This window comes from Acyrthosiphon pisum, chromosome X (assembly GCF_005508785.2).
Source record: "Acyrthosiphon pisum isolate AL4f chromosome X, pea_aphid_22Mar2018_4r6ur, whole genome shotgun sequence".
Taxonomy (NCBI): Eukaryota; Metazoa; Arthropoda; class Insecta; order Hemiptera; family Aphididae; genus Acyrthosiphon; species Acyrthosiphon pisum.
This window is the reverse complement of record NC_042493.1, coordinates 92,786,985-92,803,918: the sequence shown is the minus strand read 5'-3', so window position 1 is coordinate 92,803,918 and position 16,934 is coordinate 92,786,985. Positions and strand designations below refer to the sequence as shown.

The following is a 16,934-nucleotide window of genomic DNA, read 5'->3' as shown; positions in this document are numbered from 1 at the left end:
AATAATAATATTATTATTTTTATTTTTCTGGAAAAACCCTTATCACTTAGTGGTATGAAAAATAGAGTAGGTATCATACCTACTGAATATGCATAAACAATTTCATAAAAATCGGTCAAGCCGTTTCGGAGGAGTATCAAAACTAACATTGTGACACGAGAATTTTATATATTAGATATAAGAGCGTGGCGGCATATTTAAGGGGGTGATTTAGGCGATCAATCCCCCTTGGTATTTTTATTGCTATTATTAAAGGATTCAAATATACGTATATAGACAATGATTCTTCAATCGTTTTAGTATTTTTCAAATTTCTAAATACAGTAAGAAAAAAATCAATTATAAGGTTATTAATAGACTGTTATTATTACACCACTGAAACTCCACAATGTCCTAAATGGTGCGTTTTCTGTATAATATGCGGGTTGCACTCGACATACCAGCTAGACACGGCTGTAGTAATGTACAGTTGTACCTATATTTGTAAAATAAGAACAAGATATTATATTAAGACTAAAATACCAAAATCAATATATTAAATTATGATATTGTCTTATAATAGTATATTACACGTAATCACTAATCAGTCTATTGAGTATCGGAAATCGGCATTCTTATCTTTTTGTATGGAAAAACGACATTGGTATTTTTAGACGAAAATGATTTGAATAAGCTGATAGTAATTTTATTTGACATATTATTTACAATTAAACGTAGAACATTAAAATCTACCCACTATCTTAACCATAATCAGTTTTTGGAACTTGTCATTTTGTCAGATGTCGTGTTTATTGTATAATCATTTAATCTAAATGTCGTTGTGTGTGAAATTGTGTTGTAATTTCACCATTTCAGTCTTCGCCATTCGGTGTTAAAATTTAAAATGAAGTATCGATGAAGTAATTGATGAATTGGCAATAAAACAAAGAAAACTTGATTTTGTATTATAAGTATAAAGTAATGAAAGTATGAGTATGTAATTATTATTATTTATTATAGGTAATAAAAATAAATATTTATGATACTATTATTTTTGTACCAATTTTATTATTGTATTATTGGACATAGGTGGTGATAGTAGGATGGTAATTATTAAAGAGTTTATTGTCTAAGAATATTTTTGAGTGTAAATCAAAAATTGAAATGTATTTCAAATCTAATGAAAAACAATGAATATGTTACTGTTATTCACTAAAATTAATGACTAATAATTGGTATTAAATGTTGTGTAAACTGTACAGTATGTAGTGAGTAAGTATAGGTAACCTCAAAGAGTGGTGTGGGGGGCGAAGCTCCCCACCATTACATATGTCATTCAGTGCCTCATCTCCTCCCTTGAGCAATTCCTAAATATGCAGCTGGCGGTTGGTTCGTCGAATAGTCTCCATATTATCTGACATACGCGGCGGCCGCAGTCGCGATAGTGAATGTGCCGACGCCGCACAAACAGTATGCGCACACGATGAACACCGTCCGTTCGTGTCTCGCCACCACCGTCGCGTTTCTCGTTGTCGCGATCGGCTGGTGGGCAGCCGACGCTGTGGTCTGTTGCAAAAGTAGTTCAGTCGCGACTGTCGGCGAAGACGTCATTGCGTCTTGCCAGAACAAAAATCGGACGTTCCACATGGTCGAGGCGATCGGTGGTGGCACGTGCGATGACAACCGGACGGCTGTGCCGGTCCGGAAGTGCTGTCCGCTTGGCCAGACGTACGATCTGAGTTTGGACTTCTGCAAACCAGCTGAGTTGGACGGCGACGCGCAAAGCCGGCGGATGATGCAGAAACTGAGGGACGTATCCCGGGAGTTGGACGATGCAGTGATGGTGGGTTACAATTATGGGCAGCCACTGTGCGACGCCGGGTACGTGCTAATTGACCTGCCCATCAAGGAGCTGCTGATGGAAAGTTACCGATCAGGCTTCGGGTTTCTGCCGGGCTCCTGCTTTGACCTGACGCCATCCGATGAGCTAGTGGCTCTGACGTGCCGTACACGTGACCTGTACTGCGGCCGCGGCCGTTACAAGTGCGTCCCCAAGTGCTGCAAGCACAACCAGATGATAGTCGACGCCCCCAAGTAAGTCTATGGTGTTCTATTTGTAAGTATAAAGTAGTTGCAGATTATGCTGTGGTTATTTGGCGGGAAAGGGGTGGTGGATCTTAGGAGTTGTCCTGATTAGCAAAATTTCAAATGTGTGTACATAAATTATACACACATTGGCGCTGAAAACATGTTTCAAGTCTTGCACGTCATATCTAATGAGTAATTTAGGGGGTGGATGTCAGGTGCTACAATGTTTTGTAAAAATGTCTATGAATATTGTGATTTCTAATATCAAAATAATGAATTTGATAAGTGGAGAGAGTATCCACCGTATTCATGCTATAGATGTCAGGTAGGTACTTGTTTATTTTATCATTGTAAAGTGGCGCCGAAGTCCAAATATGTTTATGTATGAAAGTTGTAAAGTGCGTCCTCAGGATAAAATTCCACCCGGGTCAATAGCCCTCTTGTCACAAACCAAACGGGCACCAATGAAACCTGCTACCAATACATATCTGTAATTCGGCTGAGGGGTGGGTCTTTAAGTACGAGTAAAATGTAAAAAGTGAGGAATCAGGTAACTGGTAACTTCTCTGCTGTAAGGTTGAATTCATTCTTGGTGAAAGCATTACATTTTATTAAATTATATTATTATTCATTATTATAATTGTATTAATTTTATAATACCGCCTAGTACCTTTATATTTATATGTTTTATATTATTATCATATTACTATATTATTTTTAACTTTTGGTTAATTCAATCTTTCCATAGATCGGTGAAAGGTTTTGAGGTTCATGGTATACCCAGCGTATAAATACCCAATAAACTTAAAATATTTAGCTTGAAATTAATAATAATATTTTGAAAATGTCATTATGTATAGTAAAATATAATAATATACAAAAAAGCTTTAAGTATAAAACGAACAATATTTTTGTATTGTTAACAATAAAATAACTAAAATCGTTATTCTTCGTTTAAATATCTAATATTGTATACATTTGAACTTCAATGTCTATTTAATGTATTTTTTGTTTCAGTGTGAAATATATAGGAGGAACTTCGTATTTTATTGACAAGTCCTAAGTAGACTAATGTATTTTAAATATATTTCTGCATAGAGAATAATGTATGTCGGATCTTATATCTTAGCGGGCCTAAATTTTTTATAAACACTCCAAAAATACCTATAAATATCTTAAAAATTATTTAAATACTTAAATTGAGTATAGAAAATTATAATTTAGGTAACAGTGTTATATTTCAAGATACTACGATCAATATTAACTGTAGAATATTAACAAAAATCGCTTAATCAATGTGATAAATTTAACAATAAACTTTTGAATAAATAACTTTTGAATGAATCTAGTATTATATTTTCAAACATAAGGTCATAAAAAATATATGAATTGTATTCAGGGTAAGTACATGATAATTTGAAAATCTACTATTAAATGTGGGACCATACAATAGTTAAGCTTGCAGTTGGTACTGGACTCGCATAATGTGTACGTGTATGTTTCACGAATTTTTAGATCTATAAAATAGGTAGATATATTATATATATATATATTCTATCAAAATCTATATTCACTTGATTTCTCATGTACCGATTTTGTTATTTTGTTGTTATTCAAAAACGAAAAACTATAGATACTTGAACATTTTACTCAATGCTTATATTTTTATTTTTTATACAACATACGATTTTGAAAATATTATGACTCTTTTTGGGCTGTTTGCGGACATTGTCAGTTTTAATTTTTTTTAGTTTTTTTCTATGAATATCAATAAAATTTTAATTATTGGGTAAAAAAGCGTGAACATTTAATACAAGGCACCTGATATATTGTTACAATAGCAGTCGAAAAATATTTAAAATACAAAGGCACAATTTTTTTTTATAAGCATTTAAATTTCGAATTTGGACAACATTTTTCAAATTTCAAATTTAATAACTATTTTGTAATTAAAAATGTATAAAATGTTCAAATTTTATAGCTAAGGATTGAAAATTTAAAACAAGGTTCCATGTAAATAGGTAAATATATAAATTACATTATTCACAATAATATCATCAAATATACTTAGTTATATCATAGGCTGACTGACTGTTTTCGCTCAGAATCGTTTTTCTTTTACAATGACATATATTATCATTGAATTAAAATTTAACACCATCCATTACAGTGAAACACTTGTAACCTATTGTACAGCAGAGTGACACCCACTTGCCCACCTGTTTTTGTTGAAGTTTTTAATGCCCAATATTCAGATTATCTTGATAAATTTTTGTAATTCTAAAAAAACACGTTATAAATAAATGAGAATTCTTCAACGAAATGTCTATAGATAATTTATATACATATAATTAATCGGCTTCGCTTGTAAACTGAAATTATTTTAAAACAGTATAAACTGCATACTATTGTATTAAGACGTATTATGCAGTAGTGTGCAGTAGTATTTGTTTTTCTGTGAGTTGGTAATACGGTAATTTAATCAAATTTAAAAAAAAAAACAAATTTAATGTTGTACCTATGTAATAATTGTTAAGAATATTACAATATGTAGCTAGTTAACTTATAAGTCAATACTAACATAGATAAATAACGTAGACAGATGTGAATTTGTGTAAATTTCTTAAAATTAATCTAAATAAGTACTGTAAAAGTTGCATTGTTTATAGGAAAAAATAATATATTTACATGGTGAAAAGTATCAAGTCCCTACGAATTATATTTTTAAATTACAATAAAATAACTAAAGTCGTTTTTTTTTTTTTTTTTTAATACTTATCGAATAATTTTATAAAAAATTGAACAATATTTTTAAAAATTTTTTTAATGCCAGATTGTATGAACAATTACTAAACATTTTCCTAACGAACAATAGTGAACTAATGATACCTTGAATATGATTTCGTAACCCATGATTGGACCATTACATTTTATTGAACCAATAAATAAAATTTTTTTTCATTGGTATTTAAATTGCAGCTAAATAATATAAATAATATGATGAGAAATCATTATTTTATGTTCAAATATCCCATATTGACATAATTTGAATTTCAAACACTCGCCAAAAATGTATATGGATTTACATTAAACTTAAATTTTAATTAGGTACAAAAAATATAGGTATGAGGAATATTTCCTTCCATAGAAATTCCGATATTAATAATATTTATAATATTTTCAAAGTGTCGGTAAGTATAATCTACCATAATACTAATACAAAAATATAAAACATGTTCTAAAATATTGGCTGACACTATACACTAACGAGTTTAATATATCATGCAGTGGTCCACAGTGCAAGCAGAGCATGCAGTCGTTTAAGAAGTACACATACGAAAAATACTATATGTTGAAAGAAAAGAACAAAACGTTGCTGCCGTACCATGTAGAATTCAGTTGTTTACATGGGGGCATAAATAGACAGTGGTTCATTTTGGCCACTGATGGTAGACTTTACTTTGTTTTCGATGACCTGTTCATACCGGACACGGAATACTGCGTGGATTATTCACCGGTGGACAACAATATTGTGGCGTTGGTATGCAACGATGACCCCATGTTTGTTATCACGCGTCCTGGCAATTCTATTCCATTATTCTATCGGGCAAGTTACGTGGCGTCTGTCGTGTGCTTGGCGCTCACACTGCTCGTGTACAACACACTGCCCAGCCTCCGGAACGTCAGCAGCTACTACGTCAAGTGCTACGTGGGCCACCAGTTAGTGTCGCACGTCTGCGGAATTGTCCAAATGAGTATGAAAAACATAAAAGGCGATGCGTGCCTTATATTCGGTATGTCTTACCTACATTGTTATCATTATTTGATTAATTACTACCTCATTTTCACATACCACATAATATAGCAATATATCTAAGTCTCTTAAGACCCCAGCTAGATGATATGTAGTAAATTGATTTGGGAAAAAATATATAAGGACAAAATACGCTGTACCAATACATCTAAGTCAACGTATCCAACTGAAATCAAATCCATTGTGAAGAAACCAAAAGATGAGATAAAAATCCCCCAAAAAATATTTAAAATAAATTTTATTCAACAAAAGGTTAATAATAAATCTATTGTTTATTTGTTTATAACTATCGTTCTATTTATCGACGGTATTTTGTTAAAAGGGTGTATACCGTATATATTTTCAGGAATCAGGAAACAAATAAAACTGATGAAATACTCAATTTTGAAGATAGAACATTCAATTATACATTATATTATATATGAGACTCCATAGAACTAAAATTGCAAGAATATATTTTAACAATAGTGGTATACCTAAGTCCTTTTAACATTTTCATTTTTACAAACGCCCTTTAATTTGTATGTATATATTTATAATTTATTATACTATATTGCATATATTAACTTGTCAGTTTATTGTTAACTGATAATATAAAATTAGAGGGACATTTGTTACCAAGTGTTATCAATGCAAGTGATGTTTAGTGTGTAATCTAGTAAAACCACTTTGTTCAATCGGATGATATACAAACATAAATAATCATAATTATTTTTATAAACTGGGTAGGATGTAAACAATAAGCATACATTTGATGTGATATAAGCCCTTTCAACAGTTCTGTGTAGATTATTTTGATTTTTAAAAGAGCGTCTGGGTATCTTGTATTCGGTATTGCTATCTTATTTTCCCGTAGATATGTATAGGTACACCTTTTTATCAGAATATTTTCGTGATTTTTCTGTACATTTTGATACCAACAACGTATACTTAGATTTTTAGTGGTTTAGTCTCTTTTAACAAAATACCATTGATATATATCATTCTGACTTCTTTGAAATTACTAATTTCAAACTATTTCTTCTCATTTTAATAATATTATATAGTATAGGTATTAGAAAAGCAATATTAATTTTGTAAAAGAATCCTACAATTACCAACTTGATCAGTGAGCAATTATAACATTTCCATTTAAATTAATATTCAAATAACCAGGTTCAGTGCTTGAAATTAAAAAATTATAACATATATTATGAAACTATATAACACCCCTTAGATCTTCATTCAGTATTAGTACAGTCTCTGCACTTTTATTTGTTAATTGTGCTGGCCCTCCACTCACTGAATTTTGTTCTGAAAATAGGTACGGTCATGGTTAGTCGAAGGTAGACATTATGCTGATGACACTGGAAGTCACAAACGTTGAAACGTGAAAAAAAAAATTGACGATATATACTCAGCATTGTGGAAATTATTATAAACTATGTATTACATTTGAATTGTATCTGTAAATACATTTTAAATTATGAGTGGAACGATGAATGTATTGATTTTACAATGATGTGTGTGTTTTTTTTTATTATTATTTTTTTTTTTGTGTGTCTGTGTACACGATAATTAGTCCAAATAATGCTTCGATTTTCAACTTAAGTATCTTGTTCGATGGGAAAGTGAATATTGTTGGCGCACTAGAGAGGTCAAATTTTCAATAGTTGATTTTATATCATTGAATTCAAATTTAACACCATCCATTACAGTTATCCGCTTGTAACCTACTGTCCAGCAGAGCTATATCCATTTACCCACTTTTTAAAGCTTAAAATTACTTTATCATTTGTATCTATTTAACTAATAATATTGTATTGTATAGTAAAAATGAACTAAAATAATTATAATTAAAAATTAATATTATAATCCGCAAATTAATCTTATGAGCGTTCAGGTTCGTACAATTTTCCATTTAGAGCACTGACCAGAAGAATAATGCCGATTTTGAAAATCCGTTTGATAGTATTTACCACTTGCTTTTAATTTTGAAACTCGTAGTTCCTTCCTAAACTGGTTAATTTCTTTTATTCAAATTATTTCTTACAAAAGTTATATTTCCACCCCAAGGCGTATTGCATCTGGAGCTCCACAAGGATCCCACTTAGCTCCAATATTATTCAATATATTTTTTTAATGATATTAACTTTCAAAATCTATTACTCTAAGCTAATGTTTTCAGATGATATGAAAATGTTTCGTAAAATTGACTTGCTTCAATCCTAGTTGAATATCCTTTATAATGTTCACTAAAAATTATCTTTCATTTAATATTAAAAAATGTCAGATAATGACTTTCACTAGAACTAGATCGTCTAGTAACTATAATAATTATTTTATAGATGGTGAAACTCTCTACGTTCCATGGGTCCTATTAAAAACTTTGGTATATTATTATTGTCATATTCACATGGTTAGTAATAAATCGAATCAATTGTTAGGTTTTTTTAATCATAGTTGTGCGGACTCCACCAATAAATTGATTTACTGTTCGTTAGTACGGCCCATCTGTGAATACGGTTTTGTTATAAGGCTCCCTACCAGTTAGGCAAAAAAACTAAAATGGAAAAAGTAGGTACAACAAAAATGCTTACGCTTTACCTCAATGAAATGCTCCATACCTAGAGAACCTCACACTACATATAATCCAGATTTTTTAAGCCGTATAACCTTCTATACACCCACTTTTAACACACGATCGACAAACACTTTTCGTTTAAGCCTACAAGTTACCAACTATGCAAAAAACACTCCCTGCAAATTGCAATAGACTAACGCGATGCATTAATAAATTAAAAATTGATATGTTCAGCTGACCAAATTTATACTCGTTAAAATTATATTGTAATTTTTGTTGTGTTATATTTTAATATAATCATTGTTTACTATTACTACTATTAAAACTATTATTATTACTTTCGTTATTACTATTATTATCTCTACTTTGTTCTATATGTTATTATAATGATTGTAATGTTGTTGTTTATTGATAACAAGAGAGTGGTATGCGTGAGGCGTGAGCCATCCTATACTAGACTTGATCCTATTAGCATGAATTTAAAAAAAATCTAAAAACACCCTCCAACTCTTAAGAAATTCAATAACTTTTATTGAAACCAGTTAAGTTTCTCCTGAGATTAGACAACAACTTGCGTTTGTCTTATTTGTTTACAGGAACTACTACAGCCATACATTTTCTTGTAGGGGGCGCATACATATAGATGTTTTCACATCAGTTAAATATTCTTATCTTTCTTAAATTTCTTTTACCTTCTATAGTTCTATCTCTTTGTAAACACTATTGGCTGGCAATTCCAAAGAGTATTTCAGATTTGGCCCACCTTAAATAAAGGTGGGAGAGGAATTAGTGGATTCCCCTGGCTTTAACTAGGTATATATCAAGAGAGTTGGAACTTAAAAATTATCATCAAAATGTGCTTACCGACATACATTTTTCTGGGAAAAAATGTGAAAATGGCAATGTGGGGAGGGGACAACTTCACGAAACTGATTGTCCTTGCATCTAAAAACTAAACAAAAATATATATAAATATTGCTGTTATTATTTGTCTTATCGGTATGCATGTTTTGTCTTCAACATTATGTATACTATTGATTATTATTTTATTTGTTTATTTATTTTGGATTAATTTTAATTTTAATTTTAGGTTATATTACTTTATTTGTATTTCTGTCAACATTATGCTGGTTAAACGTAATATTCTTCGATCTTAACTGGGTGATAAGGTATGTACATTATGATCTTATATAATATAGTAAAAAATGTGTAAAACAATAGCGTATATATTTATGTGGTGCTATAAACTTCTAAGCTACAAATAAGTAGGCAAGTAATTATAATTAAACTTATAAGTAATAACTCAAACTTATCATATTCTATTAGAATTATACGGTTAATTATAAGACTTACAAAATCAATTTCACTATAATTCTTTAAGTTTACGAGTGCGGGGTGCAAACATAAATGTTACCACTTATTGCATATTTGTGCATTACATAATATTATTGTTATAATGTAAACCTTTTCTTAAAATTAATTTAATATTTATTATACCTCGGACTGCTCTTTTTATTGTCATAACCAGTGTCGGTTTTATGGTTGTGGTGGAGAGCGATGGGTGGTCCCACTCCCAGGCATGTGAAAATATGTAAATTATACGTAACTTTAAGTCATCAAAAAGTCAAACATTGATACACTATAAATAAAAGTAGTATCTCCACTACATGCTGACGTTATAATGTTAATTTAATCTTTGGAATAGTTTGGTTGTTATGACAATTGTAACGTGTAATTTGGCAGAAAAATACAATAATTTTTTAGGCTCCCAGCCCCAACACGATGACGTCATGGTAACGCTTTATGTGTCGCACAAAGTTATTGAATGGCCCCAGCCATAAGACATATACATGTCAACAATTATTTCATAAAATACCTATTATAATATATGAAATATATAATAAAAGTAAATATCAGTTTATTAGTATATAATTACTGATTATGGCCCTAACAACAGTAAAAAAAAGATGATACGAATATATATTATATGCAAAATATTTTCACTCCCCCTGGACTTGTCAGGAACCTCCCATGATTGTATATTCATATAGGTATTTATCGTTTGGAATAAATAATAATCGGAAAAAAGTATATAAATAACAATTATTATAATAAAGTCGTTTCTGAAATTCCTACCAGTAATGTACCATCAAAATCAACAAGTCATAAATAATATTATAAAGTACCTATCTAGTAGGGAGTATTCTATTTTATTAAATATTATAGTTTATTATGCGTATAGGATATTTATTAAATTATCAATTGCTATATAACTAGGTAGTTAATTATTCAATTAAAGATATCGATCAAATTCCTCTATGAAATCATCAGTTATAATTAGGGTTGTAAAATTTCATGAAATTTATTTTCTTGAAATATTTCATGAAAAATATTTTTTTTTTATTTCCAAGTGAACATTTTTAAAAATTGGTATGAAATACCAATCATACCTTTGTATGAAATAAAGAAAATATGTAACATAGTTACATACTACATACATAATAATACACAAACATAGACATATAAAAACCTAGATAACCGACTATAAGACAATATTGAAGTCAGCCTATGGATGCCAACAGGGAAAAATTGCATGATTGATAATATGAATATCAAATATGTATATTGTATATATTTGTAATATATATTATATTATTATGTCATATAATTATATAAATATGTATAGGTATCTTATATACTTATACCTGTATATAATCTTATCTATTGAGTTATTTTTTAAACATTTCCCTGTTGGCAAATGACCACTAGACTTCAATGTTCCTATGGGAATGTAATATGCAAATCCACTATCTAGTTGTTTTCAATGTCTATGAACACAACATATACAATTTAGAAGTTGTTAAACAAATCTTTAATATAATTAATTTAAACTATACACTTTAAAATATTACTGAAAATACACTACTTTTTCATTTACTGTTGAAATTAACTTCAACTTTATTTTAAAGTTTCAAACCATCATCTTTTGGATCGCTGACAGTACACATACAACAATTTTCTCAAAATAATGCCAGGAATATTTTTCAGCACTACATATAGAAAATGTATCAACTGAACTGTATCAGTGATACACTATATAATTATTAATTTATAATTTATAACCATTGACCATTAACAGTATTTAGGTAGGGTTTTTAATTCGTATACCTTGGTTGATAAATGATACCTAACTGATAAGTTATTCATAATCAATGTGTTCTGTGTCTTATCAATATATTATCTCTAATCATCTATAAACACGTTTAAAAGAAAAAAAAATATTTTTCATAATTTCATTGAAATATTTCAAATTTACAACCCTAGTTATAATAGCAAAATTGAAACTTTTAAAATCAATAAGTTAAATCAAATAATAATCGTTTGATAATTTTTATTAAAAAATCGAATCAAATTATATAAATAAATTTTATTCAAAATTAAAATTCAACAATAACCAATTAATCGATGATAATTGTTCATCAGTAGAAAACTATGTTTTCTTAGGACCGTTTAACATATAAGCATATAAGAAACGCGCATATAACTCGTAAGTAGAAATTAAAATTAAAATCGTAAAAATGTAAAAGGAAATTTTCAAATTGAAATAGAAATTTATGTTTTTATATTTTATTTTTAAGTTTTATCTAAATAAAGAACAGAAAAGATTTAATTAATATTGTGCAATAAAACAAAAATAAATAAATAAAAATAATAAAATTCATTAAATTGTAAAATCAATATATTATTTTAAACTGCAATCAGAAAAAATAATAGGTAGAAATAAGCAAAATTGAAATCAAAATAAAAATAAAAATATTTTATTTCGAATTCATAGTTTGGCTTATAATATTATATTATACCTATTACCTAACGCATTATACCAGAGTCCAGTAGGTATACCATATTATGATATAAGGTGGTGCTTCTATAGTCTAAAAGTACAAATTATAACAGTTCATATAACTGCATATATTATTTTTAACACATTTTTAATTTAGGTGCAACATGTCAACAAACAGAAGTACATCAACATCAATACGTACCATCATGTACCATGTTTACTGTTGGGGAATTTCAAGTATTATCGTATGTACTGGTTTTTTTTCTAACCAAGTAAGACTTTCGATGAGCATGTATGGTTGCCTTTTCTTCCGTAAGTTCACACAATTATTTTAAAAAAATTAATTTTGACATTTTTGTTTGATATGAATATTGTAAAGTTTAGCTCAGGGTACCTGTTAATATTTTATGACTACAATATAATGTAATCATAGGAATTTCCAAGATTTTACTTTAGGTGCAGCTCATTTAATTAGGTACACATTTAATACAAAATACACATGGACGGTATTTTGTTAAAAGGGCGTTTACCACACAAAATCTAAAAATATGTTTTTGTTACCTAAATTTTCAAAAAAATCACGAGCATACTCTGGTATAACGGCGTATACATCTACTGAAAAATAAGATAGGAATACCGAATACAAGATAAGCAGACGCCCTTTTAAAAATTAAAATAATCTACACAGAACTGTTGAAAGAGCTTATACTACACCGAATGTATGCTAATTGTTTACAATCTTCACAGTCTATAAAAATAATTATGATTATTGGTATTTGTATATTACCAGATTGAACAAAGTGGTTTTACTATATTACACACTGAACATCACTTGTATTGGTAACACTTGATAACAAATGTCCCTCCAATTTCATATTATCAGTTAACAATAGGTCGGAAAGTTAGTAGATACAATATAGGGCGTTTGTAGAAATGAAATTGTTAAAATGGCTTATACCACTATTAAAGGTAATATGTTTTTAGAAGGGCGTTTATAAAATTTAAATTGTTAAAAGGGCCTACACCACATACATTTTTTTTTATGAATATAACATAAAATATATTATATTTAGTTTAAGCAATTTAATAAGCAATTTTAGTTCTATGGAGTCTCGTGTTTAATACAATAAATAAATGAATGTTCTATCTTAAATATCAGTTTTATTTGCTTCCTGAAAAAGTAAAATTTAGTATACGCCCTTTTAACAAAATACCGTCTACATAACTACATTCCTAGATTTGGATAGGTCAGTCGAACATTCGAGAAAATCTCGAAGGGCTGCTAACATTTTGGGCTGGTAGGATAAAATGGCCGCAATGCCGCATTACAATTTTTATGATAGCTATATAATAATAGTATACTATCAATAAATGCGTTAACGTCATTATTATTTATTAATATTAATATGTTGCTAATATATAGCCTATTGAGCCACTATAATAAACTATGAGCTGGTAGGAAAATATTTTTCGAAGAGTCAAGACTACCCAATCCGTAATTATAAGTCCAAAATTGAATGAATTGTTTTTGACAAAAGTAAAAAGTCTGGACTTGTTATACTTGACCGCTTAACATTTTGATAATGTTAAAATATTTATTATATGTCTCATTAGTTTAGGACTTATTATATATTGTGTGCGTTAAAAACGCAAAATTTGAATATGAATAAAAACATGTTTTAATAATTATGATATTGATTTATAATGTTTTATCAAATCAGAAAGACGACCCAGATTAACCCAATAGACTTATGAAACGATTTTGAGAAAAATTGGACCTACACCTTATTTTAGCCTCTTAGCCATCAAATTGACAAACGTTTGACCGCTGCACATGAATTGCGTCCCAAATATATTTAACGACTACACGAATTGCGTCCCAACCATATTTAACAACTACCCGAATTTCGTCCCAACGTAAGAAAAATATTTTCCTTCTCATTTCATACAGACTTAGGACTATCGATAGCAAATTACGACTATCGGTAGGTTAAAAATATTGTTTTTTTATCATTGTTATGCAATTAGATGTAAGTAAAATAAAATGTGTAGGCTAATAATATAATAATAATAATATTATAATAGTTAAAAAAAAAATATATAAAAAAAGTTATAATTATAAAAAATTTAAAAAATTGTTAAAAACTTGAATGATACTTTCTTAATATAATCAAGACGGGTTAATTGACCACTTTCATATTTTGCCATATTTTGTCTTAATGAATTTTCTTTTCACATACCATCATTCGTCTGTTTTTAGTTACATGAATACTTCGTTGTTTAATATAAGTTTCTTTTTGTACATTATTTAAAACATCTATAAATTGAAATATATTCGGGTGTGCTGAGTAAAACATACTGTTAAACTTGGAGTGGAAGGCTTCACAACTATTCGTAGTTTGAATTATAGAACATGAGTACATTGCCCATACAGAAGGCGGGAAGTCACAATCAGGCTTTATGTATGTATTTATTATATAATCGAAAAATTGCTGTACTTTTTCATTTATATATATTAATTCAAAAATTGTGTAAACAGTTTTGGGCAACTTTTAAAAGTTCCATCCACAAATATTGTATCAACTTCATTCAATAAAATATTGTGTAAATTAGTAAGTTATCTGGAAGTTTTGGGAATTGTCGATGACCGAGCGTGGTGTATATTATTACGAATCAAGGTTAAATAAGTATCAATGTGGAATGTCTTTTGATAAAGCTCCATGAAGAAGTTTCGATGGTTTATCATAAAGTTCTTCTACAGCCTTTCGCTTTAAATTATTACTGTTGTCTATTAAATACTTCAACAGAATCTTTAATATGATTATGATCATTTGCACGTTCGATAGTCTCATTTTCATTATTTAATTTAATGTATCACTTACACGTCTTTTACAGCAGCTCCAACGTTGAACATCATTTTTTAATGTTTTATGATACCAAAATTTGTATCCATCAATATTAAATAATGTTTTATTTTTTTCGCTTAAAATCACCGAAGTCATTTTATAGTGTTTTTAGAGTTTAAGTTTTATTTAACAGAGAATGAAGGTTACACAAACGTTTACACCAACAATACGATCGAAATCGAACTAAAATTATTATAGGCTTTACAGTACGTTTATCGTTCATGCAATCGTTCATACAAAACCGGATGCAATTCATGCAGTAGATTAGATAATGCCGGACGCAATTCGTGTACCCGCTTATCAATTTTTTTATTTCGGGACGCAATTCGTGTGTAGCCGTATAGCACTTAACGTGTAATGTAGGTATATTAAAGCAAAATTATGTGCGAGCGGTCATTTGTAAATCTCAATTTGTATGCTATTGCGGCCACCGGCGGCCACAATTGATCATTACTACCAGGTAACATGATCGCCGGCGGCCGTAAATTAATATAGTTTCATATTGTTAACTTTTCCATGACACTACAGAAATGTACCAAAAAAGCGCAGTGGCGTAGTGCGAATCATTACAAGTTTTTTGATGTAATAAATATATTTTTTAATTTTTTTTATATTTTTAAACTTATTTCAAATAAGTAGTATAATATACAAATTTGGAATGACACTGAAAAATATACTTGGCGTACAGATGATGCATAATCGTGTGACCGCCGGCGGCCGTATGGTACTTAACGTGTTAACTACCATATTGTATGATCTCTTGTAGACGGGTTAATTTACATTTCAACAAGTAGGTGTTTGCATAATAAACAACAGTACCTACATTTCGCTAGCGAATCATCTTAAAATATTTGTGAAAATTGTATTTATACGATAGGTTTATATATTGGCTATTATATTATACATTTATACCATTAAATACTGTTGACCAGGGGCTAAAATACTGTGTCCCCTGAAAATCAAAGTGTGTCCCCTGAGTGACAAATGTGTGTCCGAGGTTTTATAACATGTTTTTAGTTTTGTAGAAAAATAAAAATGAATCATTTAATATTTTAATTTACTAGTTGAATATTCTGTTAACTTAAGTTAATTACCTATACTTATTTTATTTCTATACTATGGACAAGTGGATTATAAAAAAAGAAGAAATGACGATGGGTCAATTCAAAGTAATTAGGTACCTACCTGCCTTAGTATAAGACAACTAAACAAGCAGGTACATAAAATATTTAAATTATTCCATTCTGTGTCTATTGTAATACAATTTTGTTTATTCCAATACCCACTAAAAACAAGTAAGAGCATCGTAATTTATGGAATATTATCATTTTTCATAATATTATACCTAGTGATTCTTTTATCATTGAACACTCATTATTTCAAAAAGTGTAAATTTTTTTGAAAATATTTTTTTACATAGTTTCAAGTCGATTATAAAACAACGTTTTTCTTAAAAAATTATATTTTTAAATATTTTTTATCCTTATAGTTATTAAAGTTTTTTACTTTTTTAAATGACAACATTGGGTTTTAATTTTCATTCAAAAAAAGATCTCAGAACAAGAAATACAAGTAAAAAAAAGGTGGGTAAGTGGATGTCGCTCTGCTGTACAGTAGGTTAGAAGTGGGTCACTGTATAATGGACAGTATTAAATTTGAATTCAATGATATAATATCACTGTATAAGAAAAACGATTCTGAGCGGAGACGGTATATCAGTCTATGTATTAGACATATATTATA

The 16,934-nt window shown here is 29.2% G+C and overlaps 1 protein-coding gene across 1 annotated transcript; it reads left to right on the top strand.

The window, feature by feature from the left end:
- The first annotated feature begins 1,392 nt into the window (after positions 1-1,392).
- LOC100162913 lies at positions 1,393-14,356 on the top strand. Its single transcript, XM_008186439.2, has 4 exons — positions 1,393-2,073; positions 5,356-5,861; positions 9,535-9,613; positions 12,443-14,356. The coding sequence occupies exons 1-4, from the start codon at positions 1,463-1,465 to the stop codon at positions 12,618-12,620; spliced, it is 1,374 nt and encodes a 457-aa protein (XP_008184661.1). The 5' UTR covers positions 1,393-1,462; the 3' UTR covers positions 12,621-14,356.
- The last annotated feature ends 2,578 nt before the right edge of the window (positions 14,357-16,934 follow it).

What these genes read in the sequence shown, in the direction of transcription:
- LOC100162913 (XM_008186439.2), top strand. Translation starts at nt 1,463, where the DNA reads ATGAACACCGTCCGTTCGTGTCTCGCCACCACCGTCGCGTTTCTCGTT. An exon ending in ATGATAGTCGACGCCCCCAA is followed by an intron (nt 2,074 to 5,355) that starts GTAAGTCTATGG and finishes TATATCATGCAG; the next exon opens with TGGTCCACAGTGCAAGCAGA. An exon ending in CGATGCGTGCCTTATATTCG is followed by an intron (nt 5,862 to 9,534) that starts GTATGTCTTACC and finishes TTTTAATTTTAG; the next exon opens with GTTATATTACTTTATTTGTA.